We start from the raw sequence: 12,597 nt of genomic DNA on the forward strand, positions 1-12,597 counted from the left end.
GCCAGTGAACTAAAGAGCGCATTGTGCACGTGCAAGGGGGGCGCAACCTTTACGCTATCTAATTCAAAAGCCGGTTATAATCGCATGTTCGACTTTTGCTTCCGTCAGCTACGGATAGGTGCTATCCATTTAATTGTTCAAGGCGTAACTTCACTGAATAATGCCCGGAGCTCTAACCTCGGCCAAGAAAAAAGGGTTGCAACTAGAACCCCTGAATTCATTCTAATGGCCGTATCAAAGATCCAGGTGCCGCGCTCATCCAGGACCTAAACACAAAATGCCGCCTTGGCAGTTTGTTCCTGCTAGATCATGATGACGGATGGAAGGTGCAATAAGGAGTAAATATCGTAAAAATAGCGCTTATCACGATACCGATGGCCAAGCATGACCTTTCCAAAGTTAGGCCCAACAAGTCATGTAGGAGCAATATACTACACTGCATCATGATATTTAGACGGAAAGAAATTAGCATACGGCGGCAATCACCTGGCTAGAATCAGCCATCGCAACGAATGTAATGTGCTTGTGTTAGAGTAGCTATCAATATTCACAATCTGTAAAGGTCCCGAAACAGACTGGTACTCAGGAGGGATGGCAAAGAAAAAGGCTACGAAACGCGATCAACGAAACCCTGATAATCATTGTTTACGGGAGACGTGCGGTGCAGATTCCTATTAACTGCGTGTCTCCAGCCCCTTTGAGGGAAGATCCGGACGTGGAACTTACGATACGTATACGGTATTCATCAAATCAGGAAGTGCTCCGATTACCTCTCATCACTTGAAAAATGTTCATAGCGAAGCTCTTCGTATTCTAATAGAATCAGCAGATGCTCCATCAAATGTTGGGCGCTAACCGACTATTTTCCATAGCCACCGCGAACACGGCATTTTCCCCTGCTAGAAACTTTGAGAGGAGATGAGGTTATATTATAAATAAGGCTCCTAGAATATCCATGTTTCGCTATCCCATCGTCATGAATACCCCACTTGAAATCACACTGCAAACGAGCCTGGACAAGCGAGCTAAAATTGGAATGCCAGTGCTCGATCTTCTTCGCCCAGCAGTCTCCACCAACGTCCCCGACTTCTTCTCTAATGACTACCTCTCCATCACCACCAATCCTCAGCTGAACAGTAATATCCTCGGCGCGCTCATCCCAGCCAAGAAACTGCTTGGATCGACCGGTTCTCGTCTGCTCAACGGGAACAGCCCAAGCCATGCAGAGACGGAGAAATACCTCCAGTCCCACTTCAACGCCCCTGCAGCTCTCATGTTCACCTCCGGTTACGATGCCAACGTCGGGTTCTTCGGATGTGTACCCCAGGCAGAGGACATCATTGTCTTCGATGAACTCATCCACGCGTCAGTAAGGGACGGGATTGCTGCAGCGCGGACGCGTAACGCGTACCCCTTCTCCCACAACTCTGTCGCGTCTTTCGAGAACTGTATAGTCGAGCTCTTGAAGAAGCGACCGGACATTTTGGCTGGCAAATCGACAGTTTTTGTCGCGGTGGAAAGCTTGTACAGCATGGATGGAGATTTCTCTCCTTTACCGCAGATCATTGAGACTCTCCGTCGATATATACCGAAGGCGTATAGTCATATGGTTGTGGATGAGGCGCATACGACCGGATTGTATGGCCCGATGGGCCGGGGCTATGTGGAACAGTTAGGATTGCAGAACGAGGTCGATACGGTCCTTCATACGTTCGGAAAAGCCAGAGGCTTGACGGGAGGTAAGCCTCTTTTTCCCTCGAGTAGGCTCTAAGATGACCTGAACCATATTGTCAGCCGTAATTCTCACGTCGCCAATTATCCGGAAGTACCTTGTCAATTATGCTCGACCTTTGATCTACACGACGTCGATGCCCCATCTCCATCTCACAGCTATCAGAAGCACGTTCGAGTTCATTTCGGGAACTGAAGGCGACAGGGTGAGCGTTCCAGTCGTAACATTTATAATTTCAATGTTAAAAACTTACGTTATAGCTTCGGAAACAAGTTTACCATTGCAGCCAGTACTTCGCTACGAAACTTCGGCTTGCCCTAAAAGGCGTTCCAGAATCTGTTCTCTCTATGTGTGCGGCTGACAGAAGCAAAGACCCTCTCGTCTCACCAATATTCCCCTTGCTCACGAACCAGTCGCTGAACCTCGCAGAATATCTTAATTCAAAAGGATACGCCGCTCAGGCGATTCCTTTCCCTGTCGTACCGAGAGGCCAGGAGCGCATTCGAGTGGTGATCCATGCAGAAAACACCCTCAGCGATATCGACGTATTTATTGGTATCCTCCTCGACTGGGCGATGTCTCAATGGTATAAGAACGGTAAAGAAGTCGGAGCTATGTCAATGTCTGAACCTGGTCCGAGAGCAATGCTGTAAAGGACTGGCGCGGTGAAGATTAGGCTATCTTCAGGTGACAATGTATATATTCAGCTGGTGGCACCAAGTCAATAACCCTGAACATGTATCGCTGACAATAGGATACGACGTACCTCCTGTTATATTATGTAGACGATCTGGATAATGGTCTAATGGCGGCCTAGTCGGCATTTTGAACATCGAGTATTTCGGTCACGAGGTGGAGGAGTTGGGTTGCAGCGGCTCTGACACGCGGCATCACGGTCATTGGATACATTCCTCGAGTTTCTGGTCGTAAAACGTGGAGGAAATAATGTTACCTTCTTCGTTTCCAAGTCGCAGTAGGGCGGCAGTGGAACCGAGTTCAGAACAAGAATATCTAGTCCTGTGACAGTCCCTTCTATGTGGCAAGCCGATGATAGAAGGTCCTGGCTTTCTGAGTTTAAATTTGGCAGGCGCTACAGTTTTCGCTCGAAAAGGCTATGATCGAAAATTTACACGTGGCTTCCACCTGGCTTAAGCACCTACCGCGTTGACGCGACGCGTTCCAATCGTGTATCCACTGCCATGAACTATCGAAATCCCGATATCGACATTCCCTACGCCGTAAATATCCTTCGACATCACGTCCCTGACCATCTCCTTGGCGTTGCCGAATTCTTTCTCACAGATGCTGATGGACTACTCTGCTCCCTTCCTGACGCATTTTGGACTTCCCTAACGTCAACTCAGCATTGCATTGCCTTGCGAGCGTCTCTTCTGTCGTATTTTGTCTCTAATGGGCGCATAATTCCGCGGCAGTTTCAACTGGAAGCGACGATTGCTATGATGGAATTACGCGATTCTTTGATTGATGTCGGAACTGGTTATGGCAAGACTCTCTGTATGATCCTCCCTCAGCTTCTCGATCCGGAAGGAATCTCCATCAACATATCTCCTCTTAAACGACTACAGACCGTGCAGGCTGCCGACTTTCTGACGTGGGGAATCCGGGCACTTTGCATCAACGAAGATACCCCAAATGACAATAAACTATGGAGTGTGAGATATTCTAATCCAACGCTTAGCTTAGTACTCATCCTTAGTGTCTAGAGCATTAGGAATGGTGACTTTAAGTTCCTCATTGTGTCTCCCGAGCAGTTTCAAGCAATTGAAGGCAAGTATCCGCGACTCGCTCGGATGCTCCGCGAGACGAAGTCATCTCCCTTGATTCAATCAATTAAACGTGTCTTTGTCGACGAAGCGTATAACATACACACGGCTGGGCTTGATCTGCATGGTATACCAGCATTCCGTCCAGCATATGCACGACTCGATGCTCTGCGTATCAAGTTATCTTCGTCTGTTCCGTTTCAAGCGCTATCTGGAACTCAGCCGCCGGGAGGTATAGTTGGTGTCGGCACTGCATTGAAAATTGCCGGCTCGCTTTTCCGTCGTCTGACCGCCCGAGAACGAGGAATAATTACGGAGGGAGTATCTTGTTCAGTGGGGTTATCTTCCATGATATTTGTCTGACCATGCGAGTCGTGAGATGGCGGTATTCAACACAAAATAACGAGCAATGAGCGTCGCATCTAGTGTTGTGAAAGGCCGGGCTTCAAGCCTCAAGCCCGGCCCAGCCCAGCCCGGCCCAGCCCTGAAAAGCCCGGCCTGCAAGTAAGGCTTGCTTAAGGCTCGGGCTGAGGCTTTGTTTAAGGAAAGCCTTAAGCCCTAGGCCGAAGCCCTGGGCTGGTGAAGGGGTGAATATCCTTTTGTGGGATCGATTTCTATGAATGTAACATAGCTTAGTATTATCCTGTAGATGAGCTTACCATGTCTTTTCATTAGAACTTGATTGTATGCAATTATTCATGAATTGAAAGCAGTTATGACATCACTGACATATGTTTTCTCCATGATGACAAGACCACTTGAGCAATGATAGCTTCGTGGATGATCAGTGTGGTTCAGTAAATAATATATTAGACTATGTAAAGCTATATCTTAATGAATATTCACATCTAATGAGTCCTGATAGGCAGAAATGTATTATGAGGGATAAGCCCGGGCTTAAGCCCGAGCCCGGCCTGAGCCTTGTAGGGCTTGGGCTCAGGGCTCGGGCTCGTAAATTTGCGAGCCTGAACCTGCTCAAGCCCGGCCCAAGCCTCCAAAGCCCGGCCCGGCCCGGCCTTTCACAACACTAGTCGCATCAAATCTGGCAAATCTGCCACGCGTGTGACCCACGTGTAAAATTTCGATCATAGCCTTTTCGAGCGATTTCTGTAACGCCTGCCAAATTTAAACTCAGAAAGACCAGACTGTATATCGACAGCTTGCTTCATATACAGGATGGTAACGAGACTATCCTCGGTCGAGCGCCGCGGCATAGGCACGTGATGTTGTGAACGCAGACTTCGCCGACGAAATAAATTATAAATATAATTCCTCTCTTGCTGATACCACCACCACCACCGTCACCTTGTTCGATGAGCAAGGTGAAATCATGGTTCTATGCCGTTAAAATTGGAAGGACAAAGGGAATTTATTCTTCATGGTGTGTGTGTATCGCTTCTTTTTCAACGATTTTCTTGCTTAGCATGACCTTTTTCTGCAGGAATGACTGCCAGCTTCAGACGAATGGATTTCCTGGTAGCAAGTACAAGAAATTCGCATCGAAACAAGATGCCGAAGAATATATCGTGTCTGCTCACAACCTTGCAGCCGTCACTCACAGTGTTTTCTTGAAGAAATCAGCTGGATACTATGCCGTGAAAGTTGGGAGGAATAAGGGTATCTACACGACATGGTACGTCCAATGATCTTCTCAAAGGGAATGGAACTCCAATGTAATGTGTGCAGGACAGAATGTCAACGGCAGATCTCAAGATTTTCAGGATGCAAGTACAAGAAATTCCCCACGAGGAGAGAAGCAGAAGATTACATTGGACTAGGCGCAGTATCGAGGGTACGACCAGCTAGCGATGCCGCCACTGTCTATTGCGACGGTGCCTGTAGGAGGAACGGTAAGGCTGGCGCTATCGCTGGCGTAGGCGTTTGGTGGAGCCATAGTGATTCACGGTAAGTAGACTATTATCTATCGAACGGCTCTGATAGAATTTTATATCGTAGCAACGTCTCAGAACGTTGTCCTGGGAGGCAATCCAATAACCGGGCAGAACTCATCGTCAGTAGAGAAAACTTTCGTTTACTTGAATCGATTTCACTGACTCGTTCGGTAGGCCCTGGTACGTGTTCACGAGCAAACGATGGACATGACGACCCCCCTCACCATCAAGACCGACTCAAAGTACGCCATCAACTGTACGGTAGTCCTATTTCCCCCTTTGCCACCCTCATCCTCATCCGTCTTTTTAGGCATGGAAACGTGGCTGCGCACTTGGCAGCTAAATGGTTTTATGGGGAGCAAGCGCAAACCCATCGAGAATGAGCCAATTATTCGGTACCTTGCGAAGCTCCGAGAGAGGGCGCGGCGCCTTGGGCGAAAGGTCGCTCTCGACTACGTTCCAGGGCATGTGGGTGTCGAAGGGAATGAGGAGGCAGATCGACATGCTACGGAAGGCACGTATCTCCCAGAGGTTAAGGAGCCGGACTGGGTCACGCTGAGGGAGGAACTGGAAGTGAAGATGAATGCGGAGCTGGCGGAGAGAAAGCGGAAGCTGCTATCGGTAGCTTGCTAGAGAGTGAGTTTTATTTTTCTGTATTCGCCGTTAACTGAAGCTGAAGTCCTCTTAGACAAAGTATAATATTTTCTTCGAGATTGCTTGGTAGTGACAAAAATTCTCATGGCAGTGCTGTGTAGGCTTCGGCATCACCCGCTGAGGACCACACCGATATCGATGCTGCGCTTTTAGCGCTTACCAGCTGCTAACCTTACTTGACATCCGTTGCCGCTTGGATACCAGTCTTCTCCACAGGCGCCTTGATGACGAGGCCTGTAACGCTTCCAGGCGTCGGTTGACCGGTCGTGTACACTTTGGGCGGGAGAAAGTAGTCTAGTTTCAGACTAGTGCTGGCAGCGGGCTTTGTCGTCTGACTCCATGGAATTGACACGTATTAGCTAACGGTCAGTCAGCAGCTGAATGCACATTTGAGGGGGAAAACGTGGGCTACGACAACTGCAACTTTTGCTGAAAGGTGAGGTCGATGCTTGCACTTTTCATCTCTCTGAAGCTCTCAACTCACAGATATTTGTTTCGGAATTATTCGGATCTCGGCCATTGCCTCCGACGGAGTGGACGGTTAATGTCGGACGATTGTTCGTATCCTATAACTTTTGAGTTTTAATACATGTATTCCCAGTGACTTGGCAGTTTTGGAGCGTCACTTGAACGACTAATTGTTTCAAGACTCGTCCAGCTCTTCTGGTCACAGGCTGTCGAGCGTGTATCGGCAAGGCTCCAGGCTCTAGGGAAGGATGCTCGAGCAGCACAAAAATATACGTCGGAGCCAAGCAACGTTGACAACAAACTCCTTCGCCTGCTTATTTCCGCAGAGGCGGTCCAGGAAGTTGCACAGTACTTCAATGATTGTTACTTATATTGAGGTTGCTGGTAACTGGTCAGTCATCAGTCTTCCTTAGTCGACCAGGTTACGAATTACAATGATTTTGTGGGTGAGAAAACGGTCTATTGGCTCCGCTCAAGTTAGCTCTGCATCCGAAGTCGACATGATTGGTTCTTGGTTGCGTTTTACCTAGCTATGCCCGCTCCCCGATGCACCGGAAAATCGTACAGCCCTTCGGCCCATAGACGAGGAGCCAATTTGTAATTTGGAGCTCGAAGTAGAAGATCCGCAGGTCCGGCAGATCTACCGCAGATTTCTCCAACTGAAGGTCATAAATCATAAATGGGCATTATTATTATGTAGGCAGCATGAGTACATAGGTCATAAGAGAAGGAAAAAAGATGACTGTGCTACAAAGTGATGCGTAAATAATTGCGGGTATAAGTTAACTAATGCGCGATGATTGAAGGATAAACTACGATATATGTGTGCGAGAGCTTTTGACAGAATGAAAAAACGAAAATGTTCGTGGGCGACATCCCAAATCACAGAATGTTCATAACCCAGATATCGTGGCCTTTGGAGCTAGGCGAAAGCCCAGCGAATCTCGTGCGACCCATGAAAAAGTCGATCCGCTTAACACCAGCCTTCTTCTCCTCGTACGACCCACTCCGGCTCTTTATGCGCCTGTATCTTTGTTCATAAGCCTCTGTCACCCTCCGCATTTCCGTTTTCGAGGGCAGCCCGTAGAACTCGGCAGGAGAGATGTTCTCCCGAAGCCCGTTGTACATTGCGTGGAGCACGTCGGAGACGGTGACATAGGTGCCGTTCAACAATGGACGAACAGAAATTCGCCAGGGAAGATAGGGAGACGTGAGCGTTAGCTGAGAAACTGGCGGTGAAATGGCAGGCTCATAGAGCGAGTGTGGTCTGGAGGAAAGGGTGGAGTAAGGTGTGGTTACGGTGGAAGGGTGGTTCGCGAGGTCGTAGTTGATTGCAGGGGGCTTCGCGACTGATAATAGCGAATGCACCTGTGGAATAACCCGTACTTTTGGTCGGGGAAGGGTGTATGGGGTCGGACCTGGAAGTCGCGACGATGAGCTTCTCGACGAGGGCAACGTCGAGGATGTTTTAGCGGGAGATGGTGTCGACGGCACCTTGTAGGTCTGGTCGAGGGCAAAGCGAACGTGTTTGCCAGGCATTGTAAGAGGGGGGAATGAACAAAGACTCCACTGGTACTAAGCTTTAAGTAGCCAAGTTTTTCATTGTTGACGCGTACTGACGTGACTTCCTAAGCAGTGTCCCGCCCAGAGCACAGCTCGATCGGACGTCCCTAAAAGGGACGTGCAGGCAAAGATACGCACTGTAATCATCTACACAGCCTTGTCAGCGCAGTGCTCCGGTACTAGATGACGTCTGACAAACACGTTCTGTGTTAGTCGGCCACCGCAATCCGAGATGCTAATGCAACCCAAGGTGGACAGTATGGCTACGGAACTGCGTTCCCACAGGTTAACACCGCGCGTAACCAAATCTCGCCCTTGCCAAATATGAGAAGCGAAGCATATAGGAGATCGCGGAAGGAGGACGGAATCTTTGGAGACCGAAAATATCAAACTGTCCATTCACTGGGAGGAGCGCTGGAGTTACCCCTGGACATGGAGACCTATCCTTGCCCGCCACAAGACCGACAATGTATGGGCACTTTAAGAAGGAGGGGACCATGGACGTGGGTTGGGTGATGGGACTAGATGCAAAAAAACTTTCAGATGAGCTCCATTAGAGAAAAGACACCCAAGCGCCTCGAAGCGCTTACCTGACCGTGATGCCTCGCACAGAACACGTTGCAGGACCCACATAGACCATCTAGGGACCACCTTCGAAAGGCACGAGGCTAGGAGATCCCGAAAAGTGGAGATAGCACGAGGCCAAAGTAATGACAAATTCCCGCCCATTTACTCTCGTTAGGAAGTGCTGTATAGTAATGATGACTGGCACAGAATACAATGTCAAGCCACACGGAAATTCAATTCCGATGTTTGATTCGAAGACAGGAACAGCCTTGAGTTAATTGGCTACCGGTAATTGGATATGTTTCAATGGAAAACACACAAAAAGGACAAGCGTCGAGCGAACGCACCTCTGAAGGCTAACCCAGTGCTCCAGAGTCTCCTGTTCCGCAGTCAATGAAATGGACGCTTGTCGGCACCGCTGAGACCGTGAGTGCGTCGTCACTGTCAGCGGCGTAGCGAAGACCGTGGAAACAACAAAGAGGCATTTAGACCACTGCTCATGGGAGCTAGCACTGCATGGGAATCCCCTTGCGGATATGACTCCGAAGATTTCAGTACTAGAGAGAAAATTTTAGATCATGCTACAAGAATTAAGATGTGTATCAACCTGTCCAGTTAAGCCCATGTCTACTGGTTGGGACCAGCAAGAGTTTTCGGCGTTGTGTCACGGTAGGCATAGTAAAACCAGAGATGGTGTGACATGATCGAAACCATAGTGGCACGTGCCATCTGAGGTTCGAGTTCTAGACTCTTACGGACTCTTACCCCACTGTACAATTGATTTCTGACTGTAACGATAGTCATAGCGCCTTCGCAGAAGGCCCAAAAATCAGCACCTAGTGCACACGTGCTATATACCGACCCCTGGAGGCGACGAGGTATTTGTTGAGATAAGCGGTAATTCTCCAGCCGCTCACCCGGATACAGCAGGGAACCCTCGCAAACAGGCGAGGGTCATCGTCGTTCGTCTACCTATTTATCTACATGCCGTGTACACTAATAGAAGCAATATGATGTAATAAGGAAAGCCGAGGAGGAGAACAGATGAACGGTGCTTCCTACTGAAGATCCCGACGTCGACTGCACCATGATGCGCGACACTTGACATTCCAACAGTATTCGACTCGAGAGAGCAATTGTCATGCACTCTTATAGATGCGCTGGACGAACTGAAGGATATAGGAGCCCACATCTTCCGGGCGCTCATAAAAAGGAGCATGTCCAGCCCCAGGAAGTCGACGATAATCCAAATTGTCCCCAAAATGTTTCTTCATAAAACTTTCATGTTTCTCCACGTCTACTAGCACGTCTTCTGTACCCTGGATACAGAGTATCGGCAGCTCATTAGCCACAGAGAGCAAGGCCGTTTCATCTTGCGTTCGTGAGAGCGAAAACTTCAGTGCAGCCGTATTCTTTGCCCATCAATCAGCCTTCCAATCAGATCCTTCGCGTAAATTAAACTCACCATACCCACGGCACTGCCCATCCACGCGCGTTGATCTTCAAACGAAATCGAATTCCCTGGAGCGACAAAGGCACTTCCGATGAATTCTTTCAGCCCATTTTGGAATTCGGCGGTATGTGGGGACCGAATCGAAGAGATGACGGTAGCGTTGTAGGGTCTAGGGATCTCCCTCAACATGGAGATCCAGGCTACGGCGTTGAGCATAACATGTCCAGCCACTGGAAGAGGAGACGCGCCGTATCGAGACAAGACGTCAGGGATAACGACGCCTCCCAGTGACCTATGCTCGAGACCGTGAATAACGAGCAGAAAGGACAGGGTAACGTACGCACCAGCTTACGACAATAGGTTTGGTGACATTGAAAGCAGCGCACACTGCCTGAAAATCTTCCGCATGTTTTGCAGAAACGTAGGCATCCTCTGATTCCGGCTGGTCGCTACGGCCGTGCCCCCGGGTCTATTCGAACAATAAGAGGATTTCACAAGGTGTAATTTTGAATCACCTCGTATTTGATCTGGAAGTATCGACGTCAAAACCCCTGCTAATGTAAGGGGGGGGAAAAACTGTACCATATACAAGTTGTCCAACAACCGCCTGTCATTGAACTGTTTAACCCAGTTCAGGCATGAGCCAAGGAAACCATGAATGAAGACCACGGGAGGCTTTCCCGGGGTTCCGGCAGCATCAGCCCAAATGCGAGTACCGTCTTGAGAGGCAATCAAGTGGGAGGACATTGCAGGTGAAAATAGAACGAAAGCTTGGGGAGGTTTTCGTCATTTATGCTGACTCTGATTTCCGTTTTCCGTCATGACCAAGCAATCAGGGAGGCGATGAGGTGATCCTCACCGACCAGTTTGAGTAAAACGTTGGGGAATTGCCCAGCTGCAGCCAGTTGCTTAAAATTTCGCCCAAATGTGATAGAGAAGTCACGTAGGCGAAACACCGGCTGTAAACGAGCCTACTCAAGGGCTACAAACCTGAATGTACCCCAAAGCGTCAGTACATCAACACAGCTCAAGTCCCTCGATGATATATTTTCTCAACATAAAGATTCTGGAGAGACTCACCATAGCTAAAAAAGAACAAAGCACGCGCGGGACAAAGGCTACCAAGACGTCTTGAAGTTTTTATTCGAAGTAGATCGCAGTCAAAAACAGCCAGCGACCGTCTGAATAAGGCGTCAGTAAGGGACATCGCACAGCCACCCGGTAACTATAGCACTCGGCCTTCACATGGTCTGATGGCCATGCCTCGGCTTTCTTCGGCTCAACAAAGCCCATTTCAATCCACGGAGTACTAGGAATACGTTCTGTTATCAACTGAAAGAATTGAATTAGCGAATGTTGGTGCCGAGCAAACAGCTCAAAAATGACTTCGGCATTAAGCCGATTATATATGAGCCGGGACGTGGCTAAGCCGTTTCAAGCCGGAAAATTATCGGCTCGTCACGTCATTCTGCGGCCCGATCTTCTATTGCCTCGCTCTGTCGCGAACTATCGAGGCGAGTCATTGCACTGACTTCCTCTGGTGAGAAGTCCCAAATGACGGCATCCTCAAGCGTGTACCATTTTGGGGCGGCCTCGAGCACGTCAAGAAAGCAAGTTCAAGTCAAGAATAAATGAATAATCCTTAGTACAAAACGCCATAGCTCAGGCGTTGAGCAAACTGGAGGATCATCGGGTTCACAACTTCCAGAAGCTCGTAGAAAGGCGCGTGCCCTGCTCCTAGAAGTGTCCGATAGTCCAAATTAGCATCAAAGCGTTTCTTCATGAGCTGTTCATGCTTCTTCGAGTCTAGCAGTGCGTCTTCCGTACCCTGGATAAAGAGTGTTGGCAGCTCATCAGCCACGGAGAGCAAGGCCGTTTCATCCTGTGTCCGTGAGAGCGAAAATTTCCCTGCAGCAGCATTCTTTGCCTGTCAGTCAGCCTTCCAATTAGATCCTTGGCGCAAGTCAAACTCACCATATCCACGGCACTTTCTACCCATGCACGTTTGTCTTCATCAGAGATTGAATTCCCAGGAGCGACGAAATCACGCATGAATGCTTCCAGTCCCTTCTGAAATTCGGTGGTATCTCGAGACAGGATGGAAGAGATGATGGCGGGTTGGCTTGGCTTTGGAATCTCCTGCGACATGGACATCCAGGTTATCCCATTGAGAATAGCATGCCCAGCCACTGGGAGAGGAGATACGCCATATCGAGACAAGACGTCAGCTACGACTATCCTGCCAAGTGACCTATAAAATATTAGGATGAGAGAGCAAAAGGAACAGACTAAAATACGCACCAGCTTACGACAATTGGTTTAGTGACATTAAAAGCAGTACACACGGCTTGAAAATCCTCTCCGTGTTTTGCAGAAATATAGGCGCCCTTTGATGCTGGCTTGTCGCTACGACCGTGTCCATAAATCTATTCCAGGAGTAAGAATATTTACGGCAGTGTGGTTTGTGATCACCTCATATCTGAT

General features: G+C 48.8%; 1 protein-coding gene across 1 annotated transcript; it reads left to right on the forward strand.

Annotated features, from left to right (window-relative positions):
• Positions 1–3,141: 3,141 nt before the first annotated feature.
• EV420DRAFT_1235247 (uncharacterized protein) lies at positions 3,142–3,633 on the forward strand (the record flags this gene model as incomplete). Its single annotated transcript, XM_060466577.1, has 2 exons — positions 3,142–3,405; positions 3,457–3,633. Coding segments are annotated over 2 exons (441 nt in total), but the record flags the coding sequence as incomplete, so codon positions are not given.
• Positions 3,634–12,597: the final 8,964 nt, after the last annotated feature.

The sequence above is a fragment of the Desarmillaria tabescens genome, assembly GCF_030435595.1.
Source record: "Desarmillaria tabescens strain CCBAS 213 chromosome Unknown EV420scaffold_136, whole genome shotgun sequence".
Lineage (NCBI taxonomy): Eukaryota > Fungi > Basidiomycota > Agaricomycetes > Agaricales > Physalacriaceae > Desarmillaria > Desarmillaria tabescens.